This window comes from Tetrao urogallus, assembly GCF_951394365.1.
Source record: "Tetrao urogallus genome assembly, chromosome: 15".
In the NCBI taxonomy this organism is placed as follows: Eukaryota; Metazoa; Chordata; class Aves; order Galliformes; family Phasianidae; genus Tetrao; species Tetrao urogallus.
In genome coordinates this window covers 9,989,448-10,002,876 of record NC_136828.1, presented here as the reverse complement: position 1 = coordinate 10,002,876, position 13,429 = coordinate 9,989,448, and the positions used below count along the sequence as shown (strand labels likewise).

General features: G+C 51.5%; 1 protein-coding gene across 1 annotated transcript; it reads left to right on the top strand.

Annotated features, from left to right (window-relative positions):
* Positions 1-99: 99 nt before the first annotated feature.
* Positions 100-12,677, top strand: ALKBH5 (alkB homolog 5, RNA demethylase; the record flags this gene model as incomplete). Its single annotated transcript, XM_079543165.1, has 4 exons — positions 100-803; positions 6,554-6,634; positions 10,625-10,780; positions 12,494-12,677. The coding sequence occupies 4 exons, from the start codon at positions 100-102 to the stop codon at positions 12,675-12,677; spliced, it is 1,125 nt and encodes a 374-aa protein (XP_079399291.1).
* Between the last annotated feature and the right edge of the window lie 752 nt (positions 12,678-13,429).

Sequence of the window (13,429 nt, the reverse complement as noted above, 5' to 3'; positions counted from 1 at the left end):
CCCGGTACTCCCCCGGCAGGGCCATGAGCAGCAGCCCCGCGGCCCGGAGCGGCGGGCGGCCCGGAGAGCGCTGAAGGAGCGGGGTGCAGCGGGCGCACTATGGCCGGCAGCGGCTACACGGACCTGCGGGAGAAGCTGAAGTCCATGATGCCTTACCGGGACGGCTCCAAAGGGCCCCGGGAGCCCCCCGAGCCCCCCTACGAGCGTAAGCGGCGGTACCACGAGGACTCCGGTTCGGATCCCAGCGATTATGAGGAGCAGAGGGAGGAGGAAGAAGCCCGGAAAGTGAAAAGCGGCATTCGTCAGCTTCGCCTCTTCAGCGCCGAGGAGTGTGCCAAGATCGAAGCTCGCATTGACGACGTGGTGTCCAGGGCTGAGAAAGGGCTCTACAAAGAGCACACGGTGGATCGAGCCCCGCTGCGGAACAAGTATTTTTTTGGGGAGGGTTACACCTATGGGTCTCAGCTGCAGAGGAGAGGCCCTGGGCAGGAGCGCCTGTACCCGCGTGGGGAGGTGGATGCCATTCCCGAGTGGGTGCACGACCTGGTGATCAGGAAGCTGGTGGAGCACCGGGTGATCCCCGAGGGCTTTGTGAACAGTGCTGTGATCAACGACTATCAGCCCGGGGGCTGCATTGTCTCCCATGTGGACCCCATCCATATCTTCGAGCGGCCCATCGTCTCCGTGTCGTTCTTCAGCGATTCTGCGCTCTGCTTCGGGTGTAAGTTCCAGTTCAAACCCATCCGGGTGTCGGAGCCCGTGCTGTTCCTGCCGGTGAAGAGAGGAAGCGTCACGGTGCTCAGGTAACTTGCTGTGCTGGCCTCCGTGTGGCTGTGTGCTGAGACGTGGTTGTGTAATGCTCGTTATGAGACAGGCGGGCACGCGCCCCGATGGCAGGTTGGGCTCATCTGCCTTTAGACACGCAGCAGGAGGGGACAGGGCACCTTGCTGTCACAGTGGATGGTGATGGAAGAGATGGGGGCTGTTTCCTTTTTGCAGAGGTTCGGATCTGAATGTGGTCACTTGTGGGGTTGGGCTTTCCTACAGTTCCCGTGAACAGTGGGAATCCGTATCGAGATACAAAATGGATCCCATGCCCGTGAGCTGGCTGAGGCAGAGCTCCTGGTTCTATTCTTAGCTTGGCCTTCCTGACATGACCTTAAGTGTAGAGAGGTGGTGTGAGTAGCCTCATCCCAGTCCATGGGTTGAGACAGACAGACCCTCACCTGTGGGACACTGATGGGGGAGACCTGAGCACAGACCCATGTGGGACCATTCCTTGGAGGCACAGCGTAAACGCAGCACGACAGCAATGCGTGCAGCTCGCAGGCATGAGAAATGCCTTTACTGGTGTTCCTGCAAGCAGGGGAAGCGCAGTGGAGGTAAAATGACCTGCCCAAGGTCATGGAGCAAGCCAGCAGTACAGCTGGGATTGGCACTGGGGAACGCCTGCTTCCTAATTACTGCTGTCCACCCGTGAGTGCACAGAGCCCCAGGCAGCAGGGGGACATCAGCATGGGCTGCTACAAGTGGCCCCACAGAGCCCAGAAGCCCCTTGGTACCACGGAGGGAAGCTGGAAGCTGGTGCTGGGGCTTCCTGCCTTGCTGAGCACAAATCCCTCTTGTCCTGAAGGTCAGAGTGCTCTCTGCCAGCAGTGGGATGGACCAAACTGTGCCAACAGTGCTCTGAGCGACCAGCGCTATCTTTTGGGGGGAGGGGGGGTTGGTGAACATCCAGGCCAGTTTTTTTCAGGGCTCCCCAGTGTAACCCAATCCCGCACTCCAGCTTGTAAAGTGATCGCTGCAGGGTTCGGGAAGGAATTTTCCCCACCACGTCCGTACGACGTCGTGCTGTTGACTGGTGCATCAATAATAAATGCTGGGAGCTCACATCACTTTTATCTGGGAAAAGCGGTGCAAACGTTAACTAATCCTCGTCGTACCCCCTGCCTTAGGTAACTTGTGCAGATTATCGAGGGATGAGAGAGCCAGCGGGAGGACACGGCAGCAGGAAGGGCTCTCCCGAGGCTAAGGACGTTCGCTATGGTGCATGAGGCTGGGGCAGGGAGCGTGCTGGAGAAGGGCAGAGGTCAGCGCTGGGAGGGAGCCATGGGGAAGTGTCCTTTTACTGCAAGAGCACTGCGTGCTCAGCAGCCCCTGGTCTGGCATGTGTGTGAGACATGAGGAGAACTTTCTGCCTTCGTTTTCCTGCCAGCGATGTGAACCCTGCGATGCCTTCCCCTGGAGAAGGTAACTGTTTTCACCAGGAAACCACTGGTGGCCCTCGCTGTGAAATAGGGTTGGGATTCCTGCAGCACTCTCTAGGATGAGGAGCAGTGTTTGCTCCAGGACAGGAGAATCGCGTTTTCTCATCCTTTACACCAGTCCTCCAGAACTGCTGGGAAGAGAGGGCAGCTATGGATTCCCAGAATGGGAGTGAGTTCCCTGCCAGGCCCTGTGTGTGTGTGTGTGTCACATGCAGGGTTCGTGGTCTGGGTGCTGCAATCTGTTCGTTGGAATGGCTGAAGCAGTCGTACTGAGCAAGTCAAGGTATTTTTAATGCCAGAATAGGAAAGTTGGTGTCTGGGCAGCCCAGTGCTGGCTTTGCTAGCTTCATCCAGCAGTTAGATGTTCTCGCTTTCCAGCAAATAATAGACTGTAAAATGGAGATTGTTTCGATTTCAGTGCAGCAGTTAGCAGCTACTTAGCACTCACTTAAGAGTGATTCTGCCAGTGATTCTTCTGTGATGATACTGTCCCAGCCAGATAGGAGCTGGTGGACCGGCAAGCCTCCTCTCCTCCATCCTGAGGTCTGAGAGCAGGAAGGAGATGTACAGCACGGCAGGAGGACCGCAGGGGTGCAGGGGTGTACCTCTGGATCCAGCTCTCAGTCACATTTAAGCCAACTCTCCAAACTTGGCTTTTTCTCCTCCCAGTAAACAGTTGCTGAAGGCAGTTGCCCTGGAGATAGGGAAACGGCGCAGATAGAAACAGCGTGCTTGAAATGTCTGCTTCCAGCGCTGCTGGGTCAGGGGCTGCTCTGTTTGTTTGTTGCCATGTGGATTTCCTGGGGATCTAAAGAGAGCTCCCACGTTTCTCTTTGCCCCCACATCTCCAGCCATCTCTCCCCAGGTCATGCATGACCTCCTCTCAGCAACATGTGCAAAATCCTCTGCAAAACCGGCATGAAGGGTTTCCCCATTTCCTGCCCCTGACCCGACGCTCTCTGTCTCTCCCTGGGGGTAGGTTCAGGTTTGTTTCAGTAAGGCTTTGCCTGGCTGCTAACGTGCCTCGTGGCACTGCGCGTGCAGCACGTTGCTAGTTAAACTTTACCGTCAACCGAAGCATTTGTCTAACAACACTGTGCTGTTTGCAAATACTGAACCTCCTTCAGGCTGTGAAGTATTCTCTGATGGCGTGTTAGGTTTTAAAAGTGTCCTCTTCGAAGAGTTTTGGAGGTGGAACAGGGATTCTGGTGGCTGTGCTGCATACCTGAGGACAAAGGCTGAGCCACCGCAGCCACTGCCGCTCAGCCCTTTGCTCTGCCATCGAGGTATTTTTTTCTCTGTTTGCATTCATAGCGCTGATTTGCCCTGGTATGTTCCAGGAGAGGACCCCCCCAGGCCCTCTCTGCCGTGGCTGCAGGGTTTGTCCCTTTGCTGCCGTCCTCTAGGCCGGGAGGAAATGGCAGCGGCGTGTTGCAGTGCTGCGGGGCTCAAGCAGCCCGAGTCAGGCTGCAGTGCGCCTCAGCCATCGGCTTGCTGAGGGTGGTTGCTCACTGGACCATGTTTATGAGGAGGTTTTGTTTTTTTTTTTTTCCTGTTTAAAGGAAAAACCGACAAAGTAATTCAATAAGCATCAATCAATAGAAGCAGTGTGGAGGAGATGGAGGAATTTGCACATCCGCCTGGGGAACCATGTGCTTTTGGAGGAGAGAAAGGGAGCTGGGTGGGTTTGTGGAGGCTCTGGGATGGGCAGCTCCAGCCAGGCTGTGCACTGCAGCACACAGGAGATCGCGACACCTGGAGAGCTGTTGTTGGATTTTCACGTAGTGCATCTGAGCACTGTGGTTGGAAGCGCAAAGCTGCGGTTAGCCAGAGGAGTAAATTGCTAATGGTAACGTTTCCACAGCTCTGAGCTTGTGCACAGACAGGCTTTGCTTCTGAAGGTGGCAATGCTCTGTGCACAGAGCGGGGCTGCTCCCTGCTGCACACAGCAGCGCTGGGAGCGTCGTGATGTTTGTCTCTCTTGTTGTCTAGAGGCATGCCTGATGGCAGTGCTGCTCGGAGCCTCTGGGGGATGAACCTCCTTTCTTCCCAGCTGGAGGAACCTCTGCACAACCGCCTGGATTAGACATCTTTCCAGAAAAGTCTGAGCCCTCAGCAAAGGCCCTTGGTGCCTCAGCTTTGCTCAGAGCAAGCCCTGCGTGTGCTGGTGTTGACGAGGCAGAGATCTGTTCCAGCCCTGCTCCAGCTGGTTGATGCCGCATCGGTGCTTTGTGGCAGCAGCTTTTTCAAACCACAGGTGAAGCCTGAGCACAGTAACTGCTCCGGCCTGGCCGTATCCAGCCCCTGGAAGTATTTCTCTAGGGATTGTGCAGAGCTTCAGGGCTTGCTTTCTGCTGATGTTTATGCAAAAAAATCTCTGCTTCTATCTCCATATGAATCAGTAATGTTGTGGCTTTGTGTTAACTCTTCTGGACTGAAAAAGAGATGTGGGGAGGAGCTGTGAGTACGTAAGATCCAAGAGATTACTTGGGGTCAGGGTGTCAGTTGGGCCTGTGGGTGGCATCTGCACTTCTCCTCGTTCATCTGAAAGGTGCTCTGGGCTGCACACGTCATGCTCAGGTGTTCCCATAAGTGTTCTTGTGGGCAGTTACTTAGGACTTTCTTTCCTGGATCGTTCCTTTTCCTATGCTTTGGTTTTGTCCTCCAGGCAAGAGCAGAAATCCCCGGGCACGTCCTTGATATCCTTATGGGGGTTTTGTTTTAGTGTGTATTTCCCTTCACTTCATGCTCGGGATATGGCGAGGCCAGGATAGGCTGAGAGGGTTCTGCTGGCACTAGCAGGGCAACCGTGACCCAACCAAATAACCTCTTTCTGTTTCATTGCTCAGTGCTTGTGCAAACCCCTCTGCGACAGGGCTGTGCAGAGGCTGCCCCCATGCTTGGCAAGGGGCAGGCTGAGTTCCCGCCACCAGTATGGCACTGGGGCTGACTGACTGTCCCCGTTAGGGTCTGGAGCAATAGAACTACTGCTTTGGGATCATAAGCTCTTCTTAACACTGCTTTGGAAGCGAGCTGAGAGCCAGTTCGTGTATGGGGATAGCTATGGGAGGCTGAGCTGATGTCTTGCACAGGTCTCGAAGCAGCCATCCTCCTGATGTTTGCTGAGGACGTGCTGAGCTGAATATTAACGTGGATGATATTAATGGATTCACTGGAGCTTGACGCAGAAGTTCCTGGAATGTAATAGAGCATTATTAGAAGCCCATCTGCATTGCACTGTGTTGCTCTGCAGCCCCCTTGGAGGGGCAGGCGATGGCCAGCAGCCCCTCTTCTGCTGGATCTGTCTTAGGTCTGAGCTGGCTTCTCAAAGCAGCAAATTCTCTCTGTGAGCAAGAGGTGAGCGTTTCTAGATGAGTGGGTGAACTACCTAACCAGATAAAGGGAACCTGCTCCTATCCCAGACAGGACGTACGCGTGTGTGTGTGTGTGTGTGTGTGTGTGTGTGTGTGTGTGTGTGTCTCTAGCTGCAAACCCACATGAAACGGCTTCCAACCTTCATGTGAGGCTGGGAGCACAGCGCTGCCCTTGGGAAGCACGGATGTCTTGGAGACGCAGCGGTTCCTGCGTTGGGTTCACCCAGGGCATTCACCCAGTGCGTTCAGCACTCCTTCACCCCGAGGCCTTCCTGTCCTCGTCGGCCATTTCAGGAGGCGTTTCACTTCTTCCCCATGCCGGACTGGAGGAAGCTGCTGTGCACAGCAGCAGGCAGAGGGCAGCCCGCCCCTCATCAGCACCTGTAATGATGGTGAGGAGGGTGAGTGTCAAAGACCCCTTCAAAGATGCTCGGGCAGCAGCTGCTTTTCAGTGCCTCTGGTTACACCCCGTGTCCGGGCGCACTGTGCATCTTGGTGATGATGGATGGCTTTTTCTCAGTGAGATGCTTGAGAGCAATGCAGTGATTTTTTTATTCTCTTGCACACCAATCTCTTGATGAAGCTTTCGTAAATGAATTGGCTGAATTTACACTCCATAAACTCATTTTCAACATGACTTATTTCATGATGTTGTGGCAGGTGGCAATTTCCTCTGGTGTATGCTTAAAAAAAAAAGTTAAATCAACAATAATAAAAAAAAAAAGGCCTGACTTACCGCGCTTGTTCTGTAAACCCAGCTCCTGTGTGCCTGGGGAGTGGTGTGGTGTTTGGAGGAGGAATTTGTGGGGGAAGTTGGGAAATGGCTGGCCAGAGCGCGCTGCTGAGCCTGGCAACCGCTTTACCCTCCTGCCTGTCATCTTTCTCACCACGGCTCTTTGTTTTTGTTGTCAGTGGATACGCAGCCGATGAAATTACACACTGTATTCGACCACAGGACATCAAGGAGAGAAGAGCTGTCATCATTCTTCGAAAGTAAGTGTTGAAGCCTTCAGGACAGTAAGGCACCCTTGGATGCGGTGGTGTTATTTTTACGGTGCTTTGCAAGGAAAGCTTTAAAAAGATGCCTTGCTTGTTGATGTGCTGAGCTGACCTTAAATCTTTGCTAGATCTCCCTCTGATGCTCATTTGTGTCTTGCCATACCCATCGCTTGGTCAGTGGAAATAGATGGAACTTGTTACTGCAGAGTTAATCACTTCTTGGCTCTCTGCAGCACTGCTTCGTTGTTGTACCTGAGTTTGCCAGCACTGTTGGTGTCCAAGCACCTGGCTTTCATTGCCTGCCTAACCCCAAGCAGCTGGGGTTTCAGACTCTTGCTTTGGGCTGCATGTTCAGGTGTCTGATCGTATGATACCAACATAGCTGAGTCACCTGGACAGTCCTTTGAGGCTGATGCTTAAGATAAAGAATCTTCTATAAAGCAGACTGCTTTCTTTGGAGCATGCCTTTCATTTCCTGGAAGGGAGAGGAAGGTGCTGGCTTTGAAGGGAAATGAATGCAGCAAATTCAGCAGTCAGCTTCCAGAGCTCATCCTTTGAGGGTGGTGCTGGGAAGCCAAGCTCTGTGAGTTGCATCTCATGCTCCCTGCTTTAGAAGATGTGTTGTCTTGGTCAGCTGATGGCACTTCATCAGCTGATTTGATGTAAACCCAGAGAAAACCATGAGCATGGTGGCAGGGCTGCAGCTGTGGCTCAGGCTGGCATGAGGCTAGCAGGAAAGCGGTCTAGATTCAGAGTTGTGGAACTTGTGGGCAGCCTAGCTGGTTCCAAAACAAGTCTGGTGACATTGTGAAGATAAGGCACAAAGCCAGCAGAGTGGAGTTGGACATCTGGATAGAGTGACCCATGAAATGAAGGCAAATGAAGCAGCCCTGCGGCATTAGCAGAGCAAAATCAGAACAGACGCAGGGAGGCAGGACGAGATGTGGCAGGTGAGAGAATAGGAAAGATGGATTGGAACCAAGCCCTCTGGTTGCTGGTTATTGACACGAAGGGGGTAAGGCGAGAAGGCTAACAACAAAAAGCCTGTTACGTTCAACTTGTTGGTTTCTACAGCTGGTGAGAAGCAATGAGTGCTAATGAGCCCCAGTGAAAGGCATCTCCAGATCCCATGGCAAGAAAGACCTGAATTTAGGTGCTCTGGGACAGAGAAGCTGCCTGTCCTAAACTGTGGAGCAGTTCCTTGGAAAAGACAGCTTTGGCTATGTAAACTAAAGCTGCTGAAGTAGTGCAGATGTATAATGTACCTGTTTAAAGCAGCTCTACTTCTTGCCTTCATCAGCCTCTATAAGCTAAGGGGATGTTTCATTCTAGCCTGGCTGCCCTCAAAGTGCAACTGGGCAAGCATGTAGCTAGCCAAGGCGTCCTGCTGCCTGGCTGAGCCGGGCAGTGCTGCTGAACAGATGAGGCCCGTTAGCACCCAGCAGAGCCATGCTGGTTGCGTTGGCTCAGCCATCCTTCTGCAGCAGTGCGCCCTTCTGGCTTCCCTGGAGGAGCCTGAATTGCTTAGTGTCAGAGCAAGCGTCTCTGTCCAGTCATGCACAGACAGCCATGGGCTGGATGGACTGGATTTCTCTCTGAGAAAAGTGGGAACTCTCCAGTCATTATTTCTGTCTAATCTCCATAGAGCTTCGCAGTCCCGGGGGACGCGTGGCCGTCGCCTGTTTGCCAAGGGGAGCACTCTGACTGTTGCCAAATAGAGCTCCTTCGTTGTCGCTTATCCCTTGTGACAGGGACTGTCTCCTCAGCTGGCCCTGGGCGCAGGCAGGCACGCACAGCAGGGCTGCAGTGACCTTTGTCTGCGCCTGCATCCCTGGAGCATCTCTACTGCCATTCCCCAGTCCCAGATCATGCGACTGGTGCAGTCTGAATTAGCAAGTTATGCAACCAGGAAAACAGCCGCTTCCGCGAGCAGCCTGCGTGCACGCGAGGCTGGGGAGCAGCCTGTGACCTCGTAAAACTCATCTTTCATGGTGAGAATGAGCCCGGAGCTTTCCAGAAGAATCAGGCACCCTGCGGTTGTGTCACAGCAGCGTAAACTTTGCTGCTTGCAGGAGCTGTGAATAAGCTGGCAAAGGCTGCTGGGCCCCAGACTCTGGAGTCTGGATCTGTTGCCTCTGCTCTGGGCACGTGGTTCTGGAGGCTGTTCTCCTGACGCTGCCAGCAAAAACTGAGCTGGAGAAGTGGCTGGGTTTTTCAGGATGCTTGAGAGCAGCGTGGTTACCAAGTAAGTCGGCAGCACTTCAGAGCTGCTGCGTGATGGTATTTGCAGTGCTCCCTGCGTGTCGGAGCGCAGGGCTGCAGGGAGCCAGCAAAGTTTGGAAGCTTTGAGCGAGGGGGAAGGAATGATGTGCTGGATTTCAAGAGATGCTCAGAGAGGTCGTGTGGGAGGTGGGGGGTAAAAATGAGACCTATTCAGGTGGGTCTTGAAAGTCGTTTTAGAGGTCTCACGCAGCCACGTTTAAGCAATTCTTCGTAGGCCATCACACAGGGGAGTTATTTTATTTAATTTGAACTTTGGTAGGTAATTTACTTTCATTTTTAGCATGGCTCTTGCTTCTTTCCGCTCCTGCAGCACAAATCTGTATTGCTCTGTGGAGACGGAGCATGGCTGACACCCTCTTGCCTTTGCAGTATATTTGCTGTGATTTCTTTATTTTTAATTGCAATCATGTAGTTGTCATATTTAAGAGGTAATTGAACAACCTGACTTCTCTAGGGCAGGATCAGCAATGCCTTTACTGTCCTAGCTGGATCCCGTCCTGGAGCTGAGAACAGCTCAGGCTGATGGCTTTGCAGCCTGGCCAGCTGCCTGTGGAAGTTTTCCTCATTTCTGGCATACCCACCTTCATTTTTGCCATCCTGGCATCGCTCTGGTTAACTGGAGTCTCTTCCTGGAAGCACAGAGGAAGCTTGGCAGTTGAACTTGCTTCATAACAGGAGTTTAGGTTAGAATTGTCTTGCTTCAAAAGCTGAAGTTAAGCACTGAGGGACAAGTAGTGATTCTTCCCTTTCTTTTACCGAGACCCCTCTGATATTCAGCCCTGATCCTGCGAAAGCAGACAGGCTGCAGGAACAGCATCAGGATGCCCTTTTTTTTTCCCAGGAAGTGGCACTGTGGGGCACCAGCACCACTTTTTACTGTGTTTTGCTCATTCTTAGGCTTCAATTTGTGTTTTGAAATAGACTTTAGAAGTTTTTGCAAATTGAACCTGGTAATTACGTTGTGCTGGGAGGTGGTGGTGGCACCATGCGAAGGCACTGCTCTGTCAAGCTTTCATTTGTGCTGCACGGCCATTGCTCAGCCTCTTGCCTCTCTCCATACATGCATAGAAGCTGCTGGCTGCAGCCATGCTTGGGCCAGGAGCAGTGGCAGCTTTATTCCAGCATGAGCTGCTGTGCTGCTGGAGGGGCTGTGGTGTGGCTGCTGGTTACTAAACTTTGACTCCTGCCTTAAACCTCTTAGTTGAGCTGAGAAATGCCTGACCCCATGAGATCCCAGAGACAGTAAGGAGTTTCCAGATAGAAGCAGTTATTATCAGTGTTGGTGTTGATGGATCTCACAGTGCATCTCCCAGGTGGCTTAACCGGAGTTGCAAGTTATTGAAGAGTCACTGTGATTTCATAGGATGTCGCAGGTGCTTGAACACCTCTGCTCAATATCCTATCACTGTGATTGCAGCGAGCCCAGCACCTTTCCTGTGCATGGTGGCCATGCTGACCCCTAAGCCTTCCTGTCTTTAGAAAGCAGTAAAGGTTAAAAGCTGTAGCTTCAAGTAGGAAGAAGCTGCAGCTTGTTCTTCTGTTGGATGTGACAGTCCTGACCCTCTTTCAGAGCTGTGTGTCTGGGATTGAGGGTTCTACTTCAGTGCATCTAGGACAAATACCTATTGCAGCCTGCTAGCAATTCAGTTGAAATACTTTGCAAATTCACTTCTTTTTTTTTTTTTTTTTTAATATTTGCAGAACAAGACTAGATGCCCCTCGATTGGAAACAAAATCGCTGAGTAGCTCTGTGTTGCCACCAGGTTACACCTCTGACCGCCTGTCAGGAAGCAACAGGGACCAGATCTTGAAACCAAAGCGGTCCCATCGCAAAGCAGATCCCGATGCTGCTCACAGGTGAGTTGATCCTGGCCAGGGGGGAGTTTTGGGTGTTATCTCTGGGTCACCAAACATCTGAGGTTCCTGGTCTCTGGCAAGAGAGCTTGCACAGCGCGCTTACAGCATCCTTTGTACCACTTTGCCAGGAGCTGGGAAGCACCTCCCAGGTGTGTTCTGTGTATGGATCTGTTATCAGTGAGGTTCTTTATACGTTCCTCCTAGGCTTGTGGAGACTAAGCTCTGGCTGTAAGCAGCTTACATTGTTTATCTTGTGAATGGCATAATGAAGAAGCAATAGATTTGGCTGCCTCTTGATAATGCAGTCATTCAGAACAATGGTTTCCCTGCAGCTAATTATTTTTGACCTCTATTGCCAAGCAACCTGTGCAGGTGTGTTGAAGTATATTATGAAAGCAGTCTTTGAGGTTTTGTAAACTGGGAAGGGTGAAGGTCTCCTTGGGAAGCTCCGTAGATCTACTTTGCTTCCAGAGCTGTGTGTATGTGTTTTTGTGTGTGTGTGTATGTGTGTGTGTGTGTAAGGCTGACCTACAAGAGAGCTCCTTGCTGAAGCTCCAGACAGCTTGAGCTCTGTGGCAAGGCTTCCCTTAAACACCACCTTGCTTTGTGTGAATGTAGTGATAGCCAGTCTGCCAGCTGTCATGCCATGTTCCTGGTGTTCTCTAATTCCAAAGCTCCCCAAGGATTGAGGTGGCATTCTCTGCACATCATGTGAAACCAAAAGGCTGGCGTGGTCGTGGAGCTCAGCTGTTGTGAAGTTCCAGCCCGTGTTTCAACCTGTCCTGGTGAAGGAGAAGGGTGGGGATGGTTTGTTTATGAGCAGTGTTCATTCATCAGAACTCGGGATGACTGGGCACACAGATCGCAAAGAGAAGTGAGGCTGCAAATAAAATCTTACCTCTGAGCTCCTGCGTGTGATTCAGGGAGTGGTCATGCAGGGCAAAGTCTGCAGATCCATGAGAGCTGACGTGAAGGCAGAGATGCACCTTACTGGGATGTGAGCTCAGGGTAGTGCCCTGCAGTGGATGGTATCTGAAGACTCTGAAAGGTCCAAAAGACTCAGCGTAGTGCCAGTAAATAGTGCAGATAGCACATCTGTCAGAGGAGCTCAGTAGTTGGCACCTGGGATGAATGTGAGTGCTCTGTGCAGCTGTGAATCCTGCCAGCATGGTCATACCATAAACTGAACCGAGTACAGGGGAGAACAGAGGCAGCTTTACATAAATACTAATTGCACTGTGATAATGTTTTGAGAGAACTAGGATGAGGACAAAAGAGCTCAGAGTTGTGGTTTAATCCTGCACTGCAAATATCCTAGCAGCTTAGCACAGAGCTGAGCTCGTTTTTGAGCTCCTCCGTAGGAGGCAGACCCCTCTGCCAAAGGAATGTTTATTGGTACCACAAGCTGCACTTCAGGAGGGCTGATCAGGCTGCTTGGAGGTCTCCCCAGTGGAGCTAAAGACCAAAGCTCACTATGTGAAGGCTAAGGACTCACACTTGTTCAAGGAAAGTTCTCTGCTTTTTCGTGGGACGTGCAACTCGGCGCTGTGCTCTGCTCTGTTGAGAGCCGTGGGCTTAGTACTGGGAGAGCAGTGTGGAAAAAGTCACTCATGGTGCTCAACATATGCAAAAATCCAGATGGTATCCGCACAAGGAGTGTTTAAATGCTGTTGTGGATGTGTTCTCACTCCCTCTTTCTCTCTTTCTCCGTAGGCCACGGATTCTAGAAATGGATAAAGAGGAGAACAGGCGCTCAGTTCTCTTACCAAAACATAGGAGACGGAGCAACTTCAGCTCTGAGAACTATTGGCGAAGGTCTTACGAGTACACGGAGGACTGTGACGAGGAGGAGGAGGATGGCAGCCCGGCTAGGAAAGTTAAAATGAGGCGACACTGAGGAATGCACTTTCCAGGCTTGTGAAGCTGATGAGATTGGCCTCTAGTCTGTGAAAACTTTCTCCTCCCTCTGGCTGTTTTCCATTTAGCTTCAGTTTTGGTTTTTTCCTTTCAGGCTGAAGAGTAAACAGGAAGGATCTAGCGATTTGTTTTTATGAATGGAGGAATGCTGAGACGTGTGTAAGGATGGAACATGTCCAGTTACACGTGGTGTCCTGAGTTCTGGGTCTAATGGGCATCTCTACCATAGGAAGCAGATAACGTTATGCCAGGCTGTCTGTTGGGATTTCTTTGAAAACACCAAAAAGTTTAACTGTTTCATTGCGCAAGATTCAAGAATTGTATTTTGTTTTGTTGGTTTCTTTTTTCTTTTGCTTTAACTTTCTTCTTTTCCAAGTGTTCTAAATATGATGTTGTTAGACCCCAGGAGCTGAAATTCTCTGTGGTGGCCTCGTATTTCTTGCTTCACCAAAGGGCTCCTTGGTCTGCTTATACCTACTTCTTGTTGGGTTGTGTTTTAAGGGTGTGCCCTGCAGTAACTGGAAGTTTGAAGCTTTGCAGACTCCTTTTGCTGCATTGATTACAAAGGATTTAGGACATTTGTGTTGCACTTTAGTACCAGTTTTAAATGCCATAGATTTCCTTTCCAGTCCGTTTTCCCTAACCAGCTTGGGCTCACAGCTTTGTGTCCCTGTGCTGCCCTCTCCAAGAAGAATGTACTTAAGCTCTGGTTTCTCAGTGCTGTTCTGACCA